The sequence below is a fragment of the Oncorhynchus kisutch genome, linkage group LG12 (assembly GCF_002021735.2).
Source record: "Oncorhynchus kisutch isolate 150728-3 linkage group LG12, Okis_V2, whole genome shotgun sequence".
NCBI classification, from domain to species: Eukaryota; Metazoa; Chordata; class Actinopteri; order Salmoniformes; family Salmonidae; genus Oncorhynchus; species Oncorhynchus kisutch.
The window spans coordinates 52112076-52127647 of NC_034185.2; the positions used below are offsets into that span (position 1 = coordinate 52112076).

Below are 15572 nucleotides of genomic sequence, written 5' to 3' on the forward strand. Positions count from 1 at the left end.
TGATGTGCCATCCTGAATGAGCTGCACTACCTGAGCCACTTGTGTGGGTTGTAGACTCCGTCTCATGCTACCACTAGAGTGAAAGCACTGCCAGCATTCAAAAGTGACCAAAACATCAGCCAGGAAGCATAGGAACTGAGAAGTGGTCTGTGGTCACCACCTGCAGAACCACTCCTTTATTGGGGGTGTCTTGCTAATTGCCTATAATTTCCACCTGTTGTCTATTCCATTTGCACAACAGCATGTGACATTTATTGTCAATCAGTGTTGCTTCCTAAGTGGACAGTTTGATTTCACAGAAGTGTGATTGACTTGGAGTTACATTGTGTTGTTTAAGTGTTCCCTTTATTTTTTTGAACAGTGTATATATACACAGTACCAGTCGAAAGTTAAGCAGTGTATATTTTTTAAAGCAGACATTTAATATCCCTTTGACCATGGTGAAGTTATTCATTACACTTTGGTGTATCAGGTGCAGATAGCGTCAATGTATTGGAATGTGGTAGTGGGTTTTTAATGAATGTAGGGTTAGTTGGGTGTTTCTTTTTATGTATATTTATTGTTTGTCTTTTTTCCCCAATTTATTTTATATCACCCTATTATAATGGTTTATATTATAGTCCAGTTGGGGGAGGTAATGCAACATACTGGATGCCAACCGCCGTTAAACTCCAAAGAAGAAGTAAACAGGAATCAAGAACACGTTAGCGTTTTTATTTATACAACAATGGACCTCGAAATATGACTCTTAACTGTACAGCATAACATACTTATCCCATGTAGTCATTAATTCGATTTGGAGATAGCATCTATCAGTCAAGTCCTATCTAGGTAACGTTCATGTTAGCCTGCTGCTAACAATGGCTAACTCGAACTGTGTGGTTTTTCACACTCAAATAGCCTCCATCATGGAGGTTCTAGCGAATGCAGCCGTGGCGGAGATCTGTAAAGTCGTAGACGACGACTATGAAGTGTTTCGTTTGGAAATAACTCAAAGCCAGAAAGAAAACAGAGCATTGAGGAGGAAACTACAGCTACTGGAAATGAAGGTGTCACGGGAACGCGTCCTCGCCAGCCCGAGAAGTGTCAAGATACTCGACCGATACAGAGTAACGGCAAGAGGTACATTTTTGCTGAATAGCCCTGGCAATATGTGGAAATTGTTACTTTTTCATGAGAACGTTACACTTACAAGCGTGCGTTCGTAAATTCACTCTGCCTATCTACTCCGATTTCAGAGCACTTTCGTCTGTGCCAGAGAGCGCAGAATAACTGTTTAATTTACGAACGCGCAACACCAGTTAAATATGACCGGTGTCAGTCAACGTCGGCAAAAAAAACGTAATTAAGTTGTTGCGAGCGCAGTTTGTCACCAACGTTATACATAACATGAAAACAGCCTAACCAGCTCTGATAAGGGCGAGTAAAATGGGCAGAGTGAGGTGTTCTCTCGTGTCTGGAAGTAACTAGCCAACTTTAGACAGTTAGATTAGGTGCTTGGCTGCAGTTGTGAGGTCAGAACGCTCGGATGAACCCAGCTCCTCGGTCAGAGCTTTACAAACACACGGTTAGCACACAAGTACAATTTGTGGCCCTGAACACATATGGAACCATCGTAAAAAATTTAAAAAAACTCAACATGGAGGCTTTTTTTCCATTCCGCCATAACCAAATAATGTGTTTTGTGTCATCTACAAAATCAAACATGATACTACAGAAAAGTGTATGTATACCCACCCTTATGTTTTGATGGTCAATGACTACAACGATGCCATGCACAACCTCAAACCTCATTTTGCTATTCCATCTGTAAACTGTTAGTGTCTTAACGACCGTTCCGCAGGTGCATGGTCATTAATTGTTTATGGTTCATTGAACAAGCATGGGAAAAAGTGTTAAAACCCTTTACAGTGAAGATCTGTGAAGTTATTTAGATTTTTACGAATTATCTTTGAAAGACAGGGTCCTGAAAAAGGGATGTGTATTTTTTTGCCGAGTTTATACACACACACACACACACACAGTACCAGCCAAATGTTTGGACACCTGCTCATTCAAGGGTTTTTATTTAGACTATTTTCTAGAATAATAGTGAAGACATCAAAACTATGAAACAACACATATGGAATCATGTAGTAACCAAAAAAGTGTTAAACAAAAATTATATTTTATATTTTTCAAAGTAGCCACCCTTTGATGAGTACTTTTGCACACTCTTGGCTTTCTCTCAACCAGCTTCATGAGAAATGCTTTTCCAAATGGTCTTGAAGGCGTTCCCACATATGCTGAGCACTTGTTGGATGCTTTTCCTTCACTCAACTGTCCAACTCATCCCAAACCATCTTAATTGGGTTGAGGTCGGGTGATTGTGGAGGCCAGATCATCTGATGCAGCACTCCATCACTCTCCTCCTTGGGCAAATAGCTCTTACACAGCCTGGAGGTGTGTTTTGGGTCATTGTCCTGTTGAAAAACAAATGATAGCCCCACTAAACGCAAACCAGATGGGATGGCGTATCGCTGCAGAATGCTGTGGTAGCCATGCTGGTTAAGTCTGCATTGAATTCTAAATAAATCAGACAGTGTCACCAGCAAAGCACCATCACATCTCCATGCTTCACAGTGGGGACCACACATGCAGATATCATCCGTTCACCTACTTTGCGTCTCACAAAGACAGGACGGTTGGGTCCAAAAATCTAATTTGGACTCATCAGAAAAAAGGACAAATTTCCACTGGTTTAATGTCCATTGCTGTTTCTTGGCCCAAGCAAGTATCTTCTTCTTATTGGTGTCCTTTTAGTAGTGGTTTATTTGCAGCAATTTGACCATGAAGGCCTGATTCACACAGTCTCCTCTGAACAGTTGATGTTGAGATGTCTGTTCCTTGAAATCTGAAGCGTTTATTTGGGCTGCAATTTCTGAGGCTGGTAACTCTAATGAACTTATCCTCTGCAGCAGAGGTAACTCTGCATCTTCCTTTCCTGTGGCTGTCCTCATGAGAGCCAGTTTCATCATAGTGCTTGATTGTTTTTGCAACTGCACTTGAAGAAATTTCAAAGTTCTTGAAAATGTCTGGTTTGACTGACCTTCATGTCTTAATAAAGTAATAATGGACTGTCCTTTCTCTTTGTTTATTTGAGCTGTTCTTGGCATAATATGGACCTATTTGGTAAAAGACCATCTTCTGTATACCACCCCTACCTTATCACAGAAAAACGAATTGGCTCAAACTTAAAGTGTAAAGAAACTCCACAAATTAACAAGGCACACCTGTTAATTGAAATGCATTCCAGGTGACTACCTGATGCTGGTTGAGAGAATGCCAAGAGTGTGCAAAGCTGTGAAAGGCAAAGTCGGGCGACTTCGAAGAATATAAAATATATTTTGATTTGTTTAACACCTTTTTGGTTACTACACGATTCCATGTGTTACTTCATAGTTTTAATGTCTTCACTGTTATTCTACAATGTAGAAAATAGTACAAATAAACATCCAACATATGTAAGGTCCCTCAGTCAAGCATTGACTTTCAAGCACAGATTCAACTACAAAGACCAGGTAGCTTTTCGAAAGCCTTGTAAAGGAGGGCAGGGATTGGTAGATGGGTAACAATGACAAATCAGACATTGAATATGTCCTTAATTAAGATGGTCAAGTTAATAATGTAGGCTGTGGATTATATATTAAATCCTCCAGACAAAGAAAGAAAACTGCTTAGAGATGTCACCATGAAGCCATTGGTGATTTTTAAAAATAGCTACAGAGTTAAATGGCTATGATTGGAGAACAGGATGGATCAACATTGTAGTGACCACAATAATGACCTAAATAATGAGTGAAAAGAATAGAAATATACAGAATAAAAATATTCATAAACATGCAACAAGGCACTTAAGTAATACTGCAAAGGAATGCACTTTTAGGCCTAATTGCATAGCCTTATGTTTGGGGCAAATCCAACAACACATCACTGAGTAATTGCCTCATTTTCAAGCATTGTGGTGGCTGCATCATAGTATGGGTATGCTTGACATCGGCAAAGACCAGACACTGGGAGAGGAATTCACCTTTCTGCAGGACAATAACCAAAAACAGAATGCCAAATCTACACGGGAGTTGCTTACCGAGAATACAGTGAATGACATAAATCTGCTTGAAAATCTATGGCAAGACTGAGCTTGATTAAAAAAGATATGAAAGTAAGAAGAATGAACAAATATTGTACAATACAGGTGTGCAAACCAAAGAAGACCCACAGCTGACTCGGGAGGAATAATGATCTAATCAAGGTATATTAGTGTTTATTTTTCAATCATTTAAAAAAGTATTGTGTAGATTGTTGACCCCAAAAAAAGACAAATAAATTTGAAACACTTTGTAACACAAAATGTGAAGAAATCCATGAGGTGTAGACTTTCTACAGCTTTCTACAGATTTCCTGTGCAGTTTGGAGTGAGACAGAGCTCACTCTAATCTCCTATTCTATTCCTTATTACCCTTGACCGGATCATGACCAAAACCACATCATACAAATCCAGAAATATGGCGTGGACCCTCTTCTCCCAGCTGGAAAATCTAGCAGTGTTTTCCACAAGCACATGGAGTAGCCAGCCAAAATAGAAAAAGTAGTCAGCCAATTAAGTAAATAGCCCAAATTATCTTAAATTAAAGGTTACATTTAAAATCAAACAAATTGTGTGATGGGCACTTTTTTTCAAATTACAAAATGGGTCCCTAAAATAAACAGAACAGATGCTCAATTAAATTCTGGCTTGTCAGTAGCTTACCGAATCATATCGGTCAGAGCCGTTCATATGGCTCCCCAATTTGCATACTGGTAGGCATTTTGGCGATTATTTGCAGATAAATTATGAAAACATTCAATGAAGAATCCTCCTCACTACAGGAACAATCGGAGAGAGAGCCTCACTCTGGTCAAAAATATTATAAATGTAAACATTTAAAAATTGTTTAACGTCACTGCGAACACGACAATACGAACACGATCTTTAGTTTATTTGTCCAGATGCGATATCATGGACAAAAAGACGTTGTATGAGTTATAAAAAAAACAAAATAAATGTGCCAGAAAACAATAGGTTAAGTGGATCTCGACTCATCGTTACCACGTATGGGACGTGCAAATTCACTCACAGCGACGAGGAAGGAGCATCACGCTCTCTCCCTCTGTGTAAAGAAATTGGACTACGTCAAAGATTATCTATTATATTGACAAGATATTTGAGTGGCCGCTCTAATAATGGAAATACATGTCCTCAATGATGGAAGGTAGGCGAGGTCAGGTGGGACCATTCTAGCCAATGAGAGGGCAGATACGTGTGACCAACAGGCATAATTAAGTTGTTTTTCGTCAAAGTTGCTGGAATGCCATCCACTTATCAGTACATTTTGTAACAGCCTAAACATTACGAACCTGCTAATCGATCAAATAAGCCTCATATAATTCGACACTCATCGATCTCCATACAAAAAAAGGGCTCATCTCAAGCGGAAAGATTTTGGAAGGAGTAAATCCTCTCACTTCGGCTCTGACTGCAACAACAGCGCACGCAACCCACACACTCAGGAACCGGAAGGAGGGACAGACAGCAGACTGTCAAACCAGCAGTGTTTCCTTGTCATTGCTTACTTTGACTGACAGGTGCCTGTCCAATCAATAGAAAGCTAGAAGTTGCATATCGTTCATTTTAGCGGGAGAGGACTCGGCAACTTTTTTTCTGACTAGCAAAGTGAAAAGTAGCCTAGTTCATTTAAGTGAAAAAAGGGGCCATTTGAAAATTAGTACTATAATCTGTTTAACTTTTAGTTGTAGTTGCCCTGGACAAACACACATTCAGCTCATTTTAGGGCTTGATGATTAGTTGACAACTTGAATCAGGTGGCTTGTCCAGGGTTACAAAACAAATGTGTACTGTTGCAGTACTCAAGGAATAGGGTTGGGAAACACTGGTCTAGACAATAACCTCTCATTGTGCATTTGTCCAACTCATCACATTTGGAGGTCTGAGCAGAACTGCCTCAAAACAAATGTCCACCTATAATACAACAGCAATGTCAAATCTGTTCTGTTGTATGGTTTGGAATGTTCCCATGTTGTCAAGAACCACTTGAAAACGGATGTAGTCTTTCAGCAGTGGTTGTCTCGAGAATCTGCCGCATCTTCTGGCCCTGAATAAAATACACAACAGTACGTTATACAAGAAGACCAGTTGCCAAAATTTCACACAACACTTCAAGAGACATTCTCAGAATGCCCAGTTTTGACTCATTGTGGGCTTATGTCCCAGTGAGGAGGAAGTGGATTGAGTAAGTGCGTCATCCATGCCATGAATCTTGCCTAAATCAACAACTGTATAAATGGACACATACTGTATACTCTCGTCTAAATTGACAACTGGTTTGACCTAGATGGACACTTGCACTCCAACCTTCAACCCGGTACATCTAAAGGAAGTTCCTTCCATCTTAACTTTTTTCTCCTCTTGCCACATTGTGCCAGGCTGTTGTGAAGCACTCTGACAGTAGTTGTTGGGAAAAGGGCTATATAAATGAGTCTGGGGCTGGACGTCAATCAACAAATACAAAGCAGAATTGGTTGGGAGATTTTCAAATTTTCTGTTTCGTTCTACTTGAACGTCTCAAAATGAACTTGATTGATATCTTTAATGTGCAATCTTTAAGGAGAATTGTGAAGTGCTCCTAAATGGAAATGTTATTTTCTGAAATAATAATTTGAGTGGTGGGTGGCATTTGGAACCGCCAAGCAATTGAGATGCATACGTGCCCATGAAATCCCTGGGCCCAGACAAGTCAAAGGATCTTTTTTTGTTCCGTGAATTCACAGGGGTCACACAGTATCCACATTCACAACCAGGGGCAAGAACACTGCAGCAGACAACTATGGCTCTGTATGCCACGGAAATATTATATTGTGTATGTTGTCAGAATCTGCGATTTTCAGTGGATTTCTTCCCATGGCAATCCTCCATTAGATAATAAACTGAACTATTTATGATGTTGTACTGGGCGTCATTGTAATCGTTGACCATCAAAACATAGGTGTAGACGCCACCTTTTCTGTGTTTATCATGTTTGATTCAGAAGATATGATGAAAAATACATTTAGTTACGATGGCTCCGTTTTTGCGATGGCTCCATATCTGAACATATTCAGGGCCCCAAAGTGTACCAAGTTACATGCTTTTATGAAAAAGTGAACATATCACCTAAAGTTTGGCACATATCGATTGGACTATATGACAGAGGCTGTGGGGCCTATAGCCCTGTTCTCCTCAGCATGTGTAACTTTAGATGTGTTAAACAGAATTGGGTCTTGGTCAGTTTCTGGATAGTATGAAATAATTCCCCTGATTATTTAGCTGTCAAAGACGCACTATCATATTCTAGCCAGATTATTGATTTACTCAAGGAAAACAATGTGATGCATGAAACATATCAATCTATAAATAGTATATCATGAAGTTATGAGAAGTGTTACTTTACATCCTTACCAATTGTAGACAATGTCAAAAGTGTACAATATAGGGTTGACCGTACCTAACCAGTACGTACCTCTTTCCCCCAATCACTCTCAGGTGAAGGACATCTCACTGGAGGCCACAGGAGCTTTGTGAAGCCAGCGGGACACAATACATGGAGAGATGACCAACCAATCACTGTTGATGAGGGGAGTGGAACCTCAACCGAGCACATTATTGTGATAGAGGTTAGTGGAATAGTATTACATCAAAATTACAGTACATCAAATGTGGCCAGTTTATTTCAAAAAGGCTCCCCTCAGCTATTCACTTGCTTACATGTACATCCGTATTTATCTGCCATAAGGGAGCTTGTGAGACTTCCCTATGACATTGTTATACAATTCAACTGGACACCGGTAATAATAACCTCACTTCTTGTGTCAGGCTGCAGATATAGAGGCTGCAGGTCCTGGGGTCAAGCAGGAGAGGTCTGTAGGAGAGGAGGACCTCCAGACTGCAGCACCGCCTGAAGTCACGGAGGACCTCACTGCCGCCGCACCGCAGCCCAGGACCCGACGCAGCATCACGGAGGTCAGTGGAACGCCGAACGCCGTCCTCAAGTCCGAGACAGACACTGAGACTTTAACTGTAACACACAGCCTCTTACACACAGGATCTGACGACAGATCAGACCCAGAGAGACTTTGTCTGAGGAGACTGGGCTGTCCTCCTGCTCCTGGCTCAGAGTATTTACCGGTATTTCACCAGAGGACTGTTCATTCCCTTGGTGATGGTGACTCGTTAGACACTGGAGGCAATGATCCGTCTTGTTCTTACGCTACAGAGATAGACCCTGGCAACATGCCCTTGAGTTTAGAGAGACAGACTGATCTGTCTAGAGGGGACTGGAACCGGTACAGTAGTAATCTATACTCTGAAGGGTGCCTAGATAAGAAAGGAGAGTGTCTGGTTGTAAATGAGGTCACTGTGAAAGTGGAGGGCGACGCTCCTCTGACATGGAATGTAGATAAGACTCACTTAGGAGGACACTCTCAGGGCAGCACCAGTGACTTCTTAGACTACAGAAAAAGCTTAGAGACTAATCTAAATGTCCCAACCCACTCCTCTTTACCCGCGTTCAGGGATCGTGACCCAGTGTCCACGTCAATGGGGCCTTCCGAGTCACACGGCCCCGTCCTTTTCGATCAGGTATTGAACTCAAACGACAGGGCTACAGCCCAGACTCAGGGAGGGGGAGCCACATCAGGATATAGTAAAGAGAAACGGTTCCTCTGCATGTTTTGTAACAAAGGATTCAGCTGCTCCCAGAATGTGGAGATCCACCAGAGGGTCCACACAGGGGTGAAACCCTTCAGCTGTACCCAGTGTCACATGTGCTTCACCCAGGCTGGCACCCTGAAGAGGCATCAGAGAGTCCACACAGGGGAGAAACCCTTCAGCTGTACCCAGTGTCACATGCGCTTCACCCAGGCTGGTCACCTGAAGAGGCACCAGAGGGTCCACACGGGAGAGAAACCGTTCGCCTGTACGCACTGCAGGAAGAGGTTCTCAGAGAGGAGATGCCTCAGGATACACCAGCAGAAAAACCATTCCACTCTATAACAAAGTAACCATTTCACTCGATAGCTTCTGAGGCTTAGATCGACTCAGCGAGATGATGTAGATGCAAAAAGTAAACAGCGGGTCAATTTCCATAACATCTAAGAGCGTTGAAGTGCAAGGCCCAGACATTGTAGGATATATAAGCCTAAAGTCAATTACATATAGTGTTTGTACTGTATAGGCCAGTGTTTACCAACTCCAGTCCTCAAGTCTCCCAAAAGTACACATTTTCGTTGTAGCCGCGGACGAACACACCTCATTGTCCAGTGCTACAATAAAAATGGGTTCTGTTGGGGGACTTGAGTTGGGAAACACCGTTGTAGGATATGATGTTCATAAATGCCTATTTTATTACTTTCATTCAACTACTATATTCTTTCCCCCAAGATATCTTTAATGAGAAAATGCAGTTTTTCAGTTGAGACGTGTGGTTTTCATATGGTGTGTTTAAAACTTGTTTATGTTCAATAAACACCTAAATGGGACTTTTCATTCTAAGACTTTCATTGAGACTCTCTTTAGTATAGTAGTATCTAATATCACGCTATTCTGCATATTCTGATAGCGCTTTATAACCAAACACCTACTTTACATGTCAAAATAGTCAGGTTTGTCTTGACTTATCATAGGGGACTTATTTTTACCCACAACATATTTCTATGTATGTCCACCATGATGGGTTTAACAACAGTGAAATCATTCTGTAACTACAGTATAGGACTCAAATGTAGTGGGGATGGGTAAACACTCCATGTTGAAAGTGTTTTCATTACCTGTGTTTACGTACCTGAGGGAGTGTATGTCTGTATCACCCGTCTCTTCCAGGAGGAGGAGGGTCCAGAGGTGCTGCTGGTGAAGGAGGAGGGGTGTGAGGAGGGTCTGGGAAACCCTGAGGGGACCATGGTCATGGAGGACAACCAGACTACACCTCCTCCTGAACCCACAGAGGAACCAGCTGAACAGCACAGGACCACACACAGTCTCACTGAGGTGAGCCCACTGTGAACTACTGTCTGAATGGTATTAGGTCATGACCCGTATCCACAAAGCCTCTCAGAGTAGGAGTGCTGAACTAGGATCAGTTTAGCCTTTTAGATCAATGACTCTTTGTGGCTACGGGCTCAGGTCTTGATTAAATTTGTCGTAAGTGTGGGACCATGCCTTTTGAATGATCAAACCATTAGAGTGTCAAGTAATCAAATCAGCTATCATGTTTGCATAGTGCTCATATCAATACATCAGAAGATGCTCCATAGCAGGGTCCTCATATCAGATTTCTTGATCCAACATCCTCTCACTCTGTATCTCTTACAGTCAGTAGACATGAAGGATGGGAAGCCTGATCTGCTGTTGGTCAAAGAGGAGACAATAGAAGATGTACCAGAGAGGATTGACCTGCTGAGTGGACTAAAGATGGGGGAGCAAGGTAAGAGAGAAATACATATAGCCTACATACAGTAATAGATCTTCAATGGGAATAGTGATGCACCTGCCTATTATTTCTTAATTCATAAAATCAATACAACTTATGTTTACATTCAAAACCACACGTTATAATGTATGAACTTGACCTGGTAATTGACGAAAACATCATATGTAGATTTTTCTCTGCCATGTTAAAAATGATATTTTGTATCCTCTTCCTGTAGGTGATTGGCTGGAGGCTAACAGAGGAGACTGGGGAGCCGTCTTGGATTCCCAGACCCAGACTGGTGCAGCCAAGGGCCCAGGGGACGACATCACTGAGCAGGCCAGGACCAGAGGTGACATAGTGGAGGTCAGTGGATGGTACAGCGTCCTCAACTATGGGCTGGGGAACAACACTGTTAACCACAACCAGAAACAGACAGTCGAACACAAAATAACCAAACTTAGTCTCCATGACAACAGACTGGCTGAGACCAAGGCGAGGCGTAGATTTGGTCTGCGGGGATGGGGAGGTGTCCATATGAGAACAGGAGAGAACAGACACAGACTGCTAGCAATGCTCTGTCCTGCTCCTATAGTTGTGATTCAGAGAGACTAATGGTGCCTCAGGTTAACCCCCTAACAGGTTCTGCCTTCAGCCTGCCTTCTATAGGATCTATCAACTGGAACATGGACCCTGCGACAACACAGACACTCCCTGGCATTTGTCCTACTCACACTCTCCTAATGTTAAACCAGACCTCAGACAATGCCAGAGCCTCAACACTAAAAGGCTACACAAGCCTATTGACAAAGGGAGAATACCATTCAACTGCCCCCAGTTTGAGAAGAGGTTCTCCCGTCAGGACCAGCTGAAGATGCACCTGAAGGTCCTCACGGGAGAAATGCTGTTCACCTGTACTCACTGGAGGTAGAGGTTCTCAGAGAGGAGCTACCTCATGATACACCAGAAGAAAATGCACACGGCCCATGAATAGAGTATAGTGAGATGTAATGTAGTACTAGCTAGTTTTCAGTTAATTATGTTGGTTATGGATGCATAGGGAACTGGATGAGATGAATTGAGTTAAGAATGATGAGAGAGAGTAGATGATATGTTGATGGCTGGTGTCCTAAAAAGTGTCATGTTTACATAATGTAATTTTTAACCTTTTCCAGAGTTTTCTAAAATACATTTTATCAAAGGGAGGATACCAAATTTAAAGAAAATGTAAAGTGTTACCATAGTGAGAAAAGTTATTCTACTTGTCACGTGTCCTTTTGTGGAATAGATGTGACTAATGCCATTTTGTTGAATTTGGTTATTTTTTGTATCATTCCAATGGCTCCATATTGTTAGGTACTTGAATCACAGTGTTTTAGAGAGGCTTGACTGTGTTTAACATTTTATAATATTGTGTCATTTTTCTGTGTGTACAGTAAAGTTTCTTATATAAACCTTCACATGCTCTTCTGTACAATTTATGTTTGCAGTCTGCAGTCCATGAAGACCTGCTGATATCCAGTGTTACTGGTGGGAGAGACTGGACCTCCGAAGCGGCTGGTCACAAACCCTGGCCCCGGATGAGAACCATGGATCAGGAGCCGTCACTATTCCTTCCTGAATCGGAACCAGGACCCAACTGCAAGAGACAGAGATTCCACCACCACACAGAACACAACCAGTGGACAGATGGACTGAACAACCTCAGTCCTGGTGGTCATCAGAGAGACAGAGGCTCCAGTCAGGGATCCAGTCTGCAGCCCAGACCCTTCTCTTCACAGTCTCAGTGCGGGGATGAAGCAGGGCCTGGGGCTGATAGAGATAGACCCTCCTGTTCCTATGATACAAACGTCAAAGTATCCATGATGAACAGAGCAGGTCACCCTGGGCTTCAGCCTTCACAGAGAGTGGTGGGAGACCCCCCTGGTGGTAGTCTATCAGCAAGTCTGTCTTCTCCTTCAGGATCTCATTTAATGTCTGGTGACTGGGTTCATAGAAAGCCTGGGTCTAGCTTTCCTCAGTTACCTCAAGGTTACCCCACCAATGCAGACAGGTTCAGGATGGGCGTTTACCACAAGAAGCACCTAGCCTATAGCACAGCACACAATCCCAGCAACACCCAAACAATGTCTAGAGGTCAAGGAGGGAGCTCAAAGACTAACCACCTGACGGCGGTGGCGCCTGCTTCTACCTCCTCTGTCATTGGGTCACAATGTGGAAGGCCGGGCATTAGGACGGATGCTGACAAGCCGTATGCCTGCCCCACGTGTGGGAAGCGCTTTGCTAAGACTAAATATATGAAACAGCACCAGAACATTCACACCAAGGAGAGGCCTTTCAAGTGCAAACTATGTTACAAGAGCTTCTCCTTCCTGAGTTACCTCATCAGACATAGCTGTGCCCAAAATGGGGAGAAATTGTAGCTATTCTTTAGCTGAAATATTTAATTTATCATGTGAAGTGTACTGGGGGTAAGACTTTTGGGGATTACTAGGTCCCTTAGTTGAGCATCTGGGTACACTCACATGATACAGACTTGTTGTTTTGGTGTGCTAGCCAAAACACTGACATTGAAGTGTATTTCACCTCTGAACTTGGTTTTGCCTATGTTTTATTCATAACAATATGTTTTATAACCCCTTTTTTAAAACACATTATTTGGCATAGTCAGGTGGGATCTGTTCATTTATGTACAACAACAGAAAAATAGGTGATCAAATATTTTAATAAATGAGATATCATGTCCTTTTGATAAAAAAAAAAAGCAAATAAAATTAACTTATCATTAAGAATTAAACATGACCTTAGTTTCGTTGGCTTCCTACGAACCTATAGGGCAAGGACCGAGCTTTAAAGGGTTTCCACTAGGTTCCACAGTTAAAGTAAAAAGAAAGTGCTGTATTGTAAAAATTCCTGAAAACAAATGTATTTTCTAATTTAACTTTAGGGTTAGGCAGAAAGTTAGCATTGGGGTTAAGATAAATTGTAGAAATAGGGGTTTAGCCATAATTATGACTGTGGAAACTGGTGACGACCACTTGAAAGATAGTGATCATGAATAGGAGGTTTGATATGTGGGGATTGGGATGGGAGGAAGAAGTGGGGCCTAAATGGGTAATTGTGTGTTCAGACTCTACTACTAGCCTGGTTGCACTGAGAGAAGGGAAGGAAGTAAGTCAAAGGAACACCCAGACCTGATAATAGAGCTGTTGCCACTTTATAGGGTGGGGCAGAAAGGGATTAAGGTTGGTTTTCTGTGGTTCCAGCTCATGTTGGAGTAGGGAGAAATGAGGCAGCGGATAAGGTAGCGAAAGCAGCTCTGAAGAGGGAGGAGGTAGATATGGTGGTACCATTCATCTAGAATTCTGTGAGGAAGGTCAGTGGGTATCTGGGGAGTGAAATGAGGGGTGGGGTGCTGTTGACAAGGCTGAGGTTGGGTCATTGTGGATAGGGAAATGGGTTATTGTTAGTGAGGAAACATGGGAAGTGTGAGGTAGAGACTGAAGTACACTATCAGTCAAAAGTTTGGACACCTACTCATTCATGGATTTTTTTTTCTTAATAATAGTGAAGACATCAAAATAACACCTATGGAATCATGTAGTAACCAAAAAAAGTTTAACAAATCAAAATATATTTTAGATTCTTCAAAGTAGCCACCCTTTGCCTTGACAGCTTTGCACACTCTTGGCATTCTCTCAACCAGATTCATCTGGAATGCTTTTCCAACAGTCTGGAAGGAGTTCCCACATATGCTGAGCACTTGTTGGCTGCTTCTCCTTCACTCTGCGGTCCAACTCATCCCAAACCATCTCAATTGGGTTGAGGTCGGGTGATTGTGGAGGCCAAATCATCTGATGCAGCACTCCATCACTCTCCTTCTTGGTCAAATAGCTCTTACACAGCCCGGAGGTGTGTTTTGGGTCATTGTCCTGTTGAAAAACAAATGATAGCCCCACTAAGCCCAAACCAGATGGGATGGTGTATTGCTGCAGAATGCTATGGTAGCCATGCTGGTTAAGTGTGCCTTGAATTCTAAATAAATCACTGACAGTGTCACCAGCAAAGCACCCCCACGCCATTACACCACCTCCTCCATGCTTTACGGTGGGAAATACACATGCAGAGATCATCTGTTCACCCACACCGCTTCTCACAAAGACATGGCGGTTGGGTCCAAAAATCTCAAATTTGGACTCCAGACCAAAGGAAATATTTCCACTTGTCTAATGTCCATTGCTCGTGTTTCTTGAATTTAAAACACGACTCCGGTTGTGGAAAGCAGAAATGACAGGCTGAATGTTATTATGGATACGGCAAAATAGTTGTGGTTAACAGATGTTACTGTTGAAATGGTTGTAGACATGCTGAATTATTCTACGGGTGGATTGTTTCAGCATGATATAGATCCAGTTTAATGGCTTGGGAGGGTTAGTAGGCCATTTTTCCCCCCAGTTATTTTTTTCTTAGTAGGGCAGAATTAGGTTGACCATGATTGATCGCACACTCCAGCACAGTAGGTGGCGGCATGTACCTTAAACGTTTGTTTGCGGACCGCCATGATATCATAGAAGACTAAGACGGACGGAAGTGAACAGTGACCAAGAACCATTTCCACGTTAGCGTTTTTATTGTTAATATTTAGATGTGTATTACCACCCTGGAACTCAAAATATGACTTAACTGCACAGCCTCACATACTTAACCCATGTAGTTTTTAATTCGCGTTAGAAACCGGACTTGGTTGATAGATGTTGTCTATATAACGCTAGCTAGCTAGCTGCTAACAATGGCAAACTCTAACGGTATGGTTTTTCACACTCAAATAGCCTCCATCATGGAGGTGCTAGCGAATGCAGCCGTGGCAGAGATCTGTAAACTCGTAGACGACGACTATGCAGTGTTTCGTTTGGAAATAACTCAAAGCCAGAAAGAAAACAGGTCATTACGGAAGAAACTACTGGAACTGAAGGTGGCACGGGAGCGCGCAGAGAGGACAGCACGAGAGCGCGTCCTCGCCAGTAGTGTCAAGAT

At 42.3% G+C, this 15572-nt stretch overlaps 2 protein-coding genes across 2 annotated transcripts; both read left to right on the forward strand.

The window, feature by feature from the left end:
- Positions 1-641: 641 nt before the first annotated feature.
- On the forward strand, positions 642-13349 carry LOC109901192 (uncharacterized). Its single transcript, XM_020497246.2, has 7 exons — positions 642-1122; positions 7619-7749; positions 7949-8095; positions 9953-10117; positions 10442-10553; positions 10777-10904; positions 12029-13349. The coding sequence occupies exons 1-7, from the start codon at positions 861-863 to the stop codon at positions 12959-12961; spliced, it is 1878 nt and encodes a 625-aa protein (XP_020352835.2). The 5' UTR covers positions 642-860; the 3' UTR covers positions 12962-13349.
- On the forward strand, positions 8102-9612 carry LOC109901215 (zinc finger protein 35-like). Its single transcript, XM_031836639.1, has one exon. It carries the CDS (start codon positions 8366-8368, stop codon positions 9125-9127), a length of 762 nt encoding a protein of 253 aa, XP_031692499.1. The 5' UTR covers positions 8102-8365; the 3' UTR covers positions 9128-9612.
- Positions 13350-15572: the final 2223 nt, after the last annotated feature.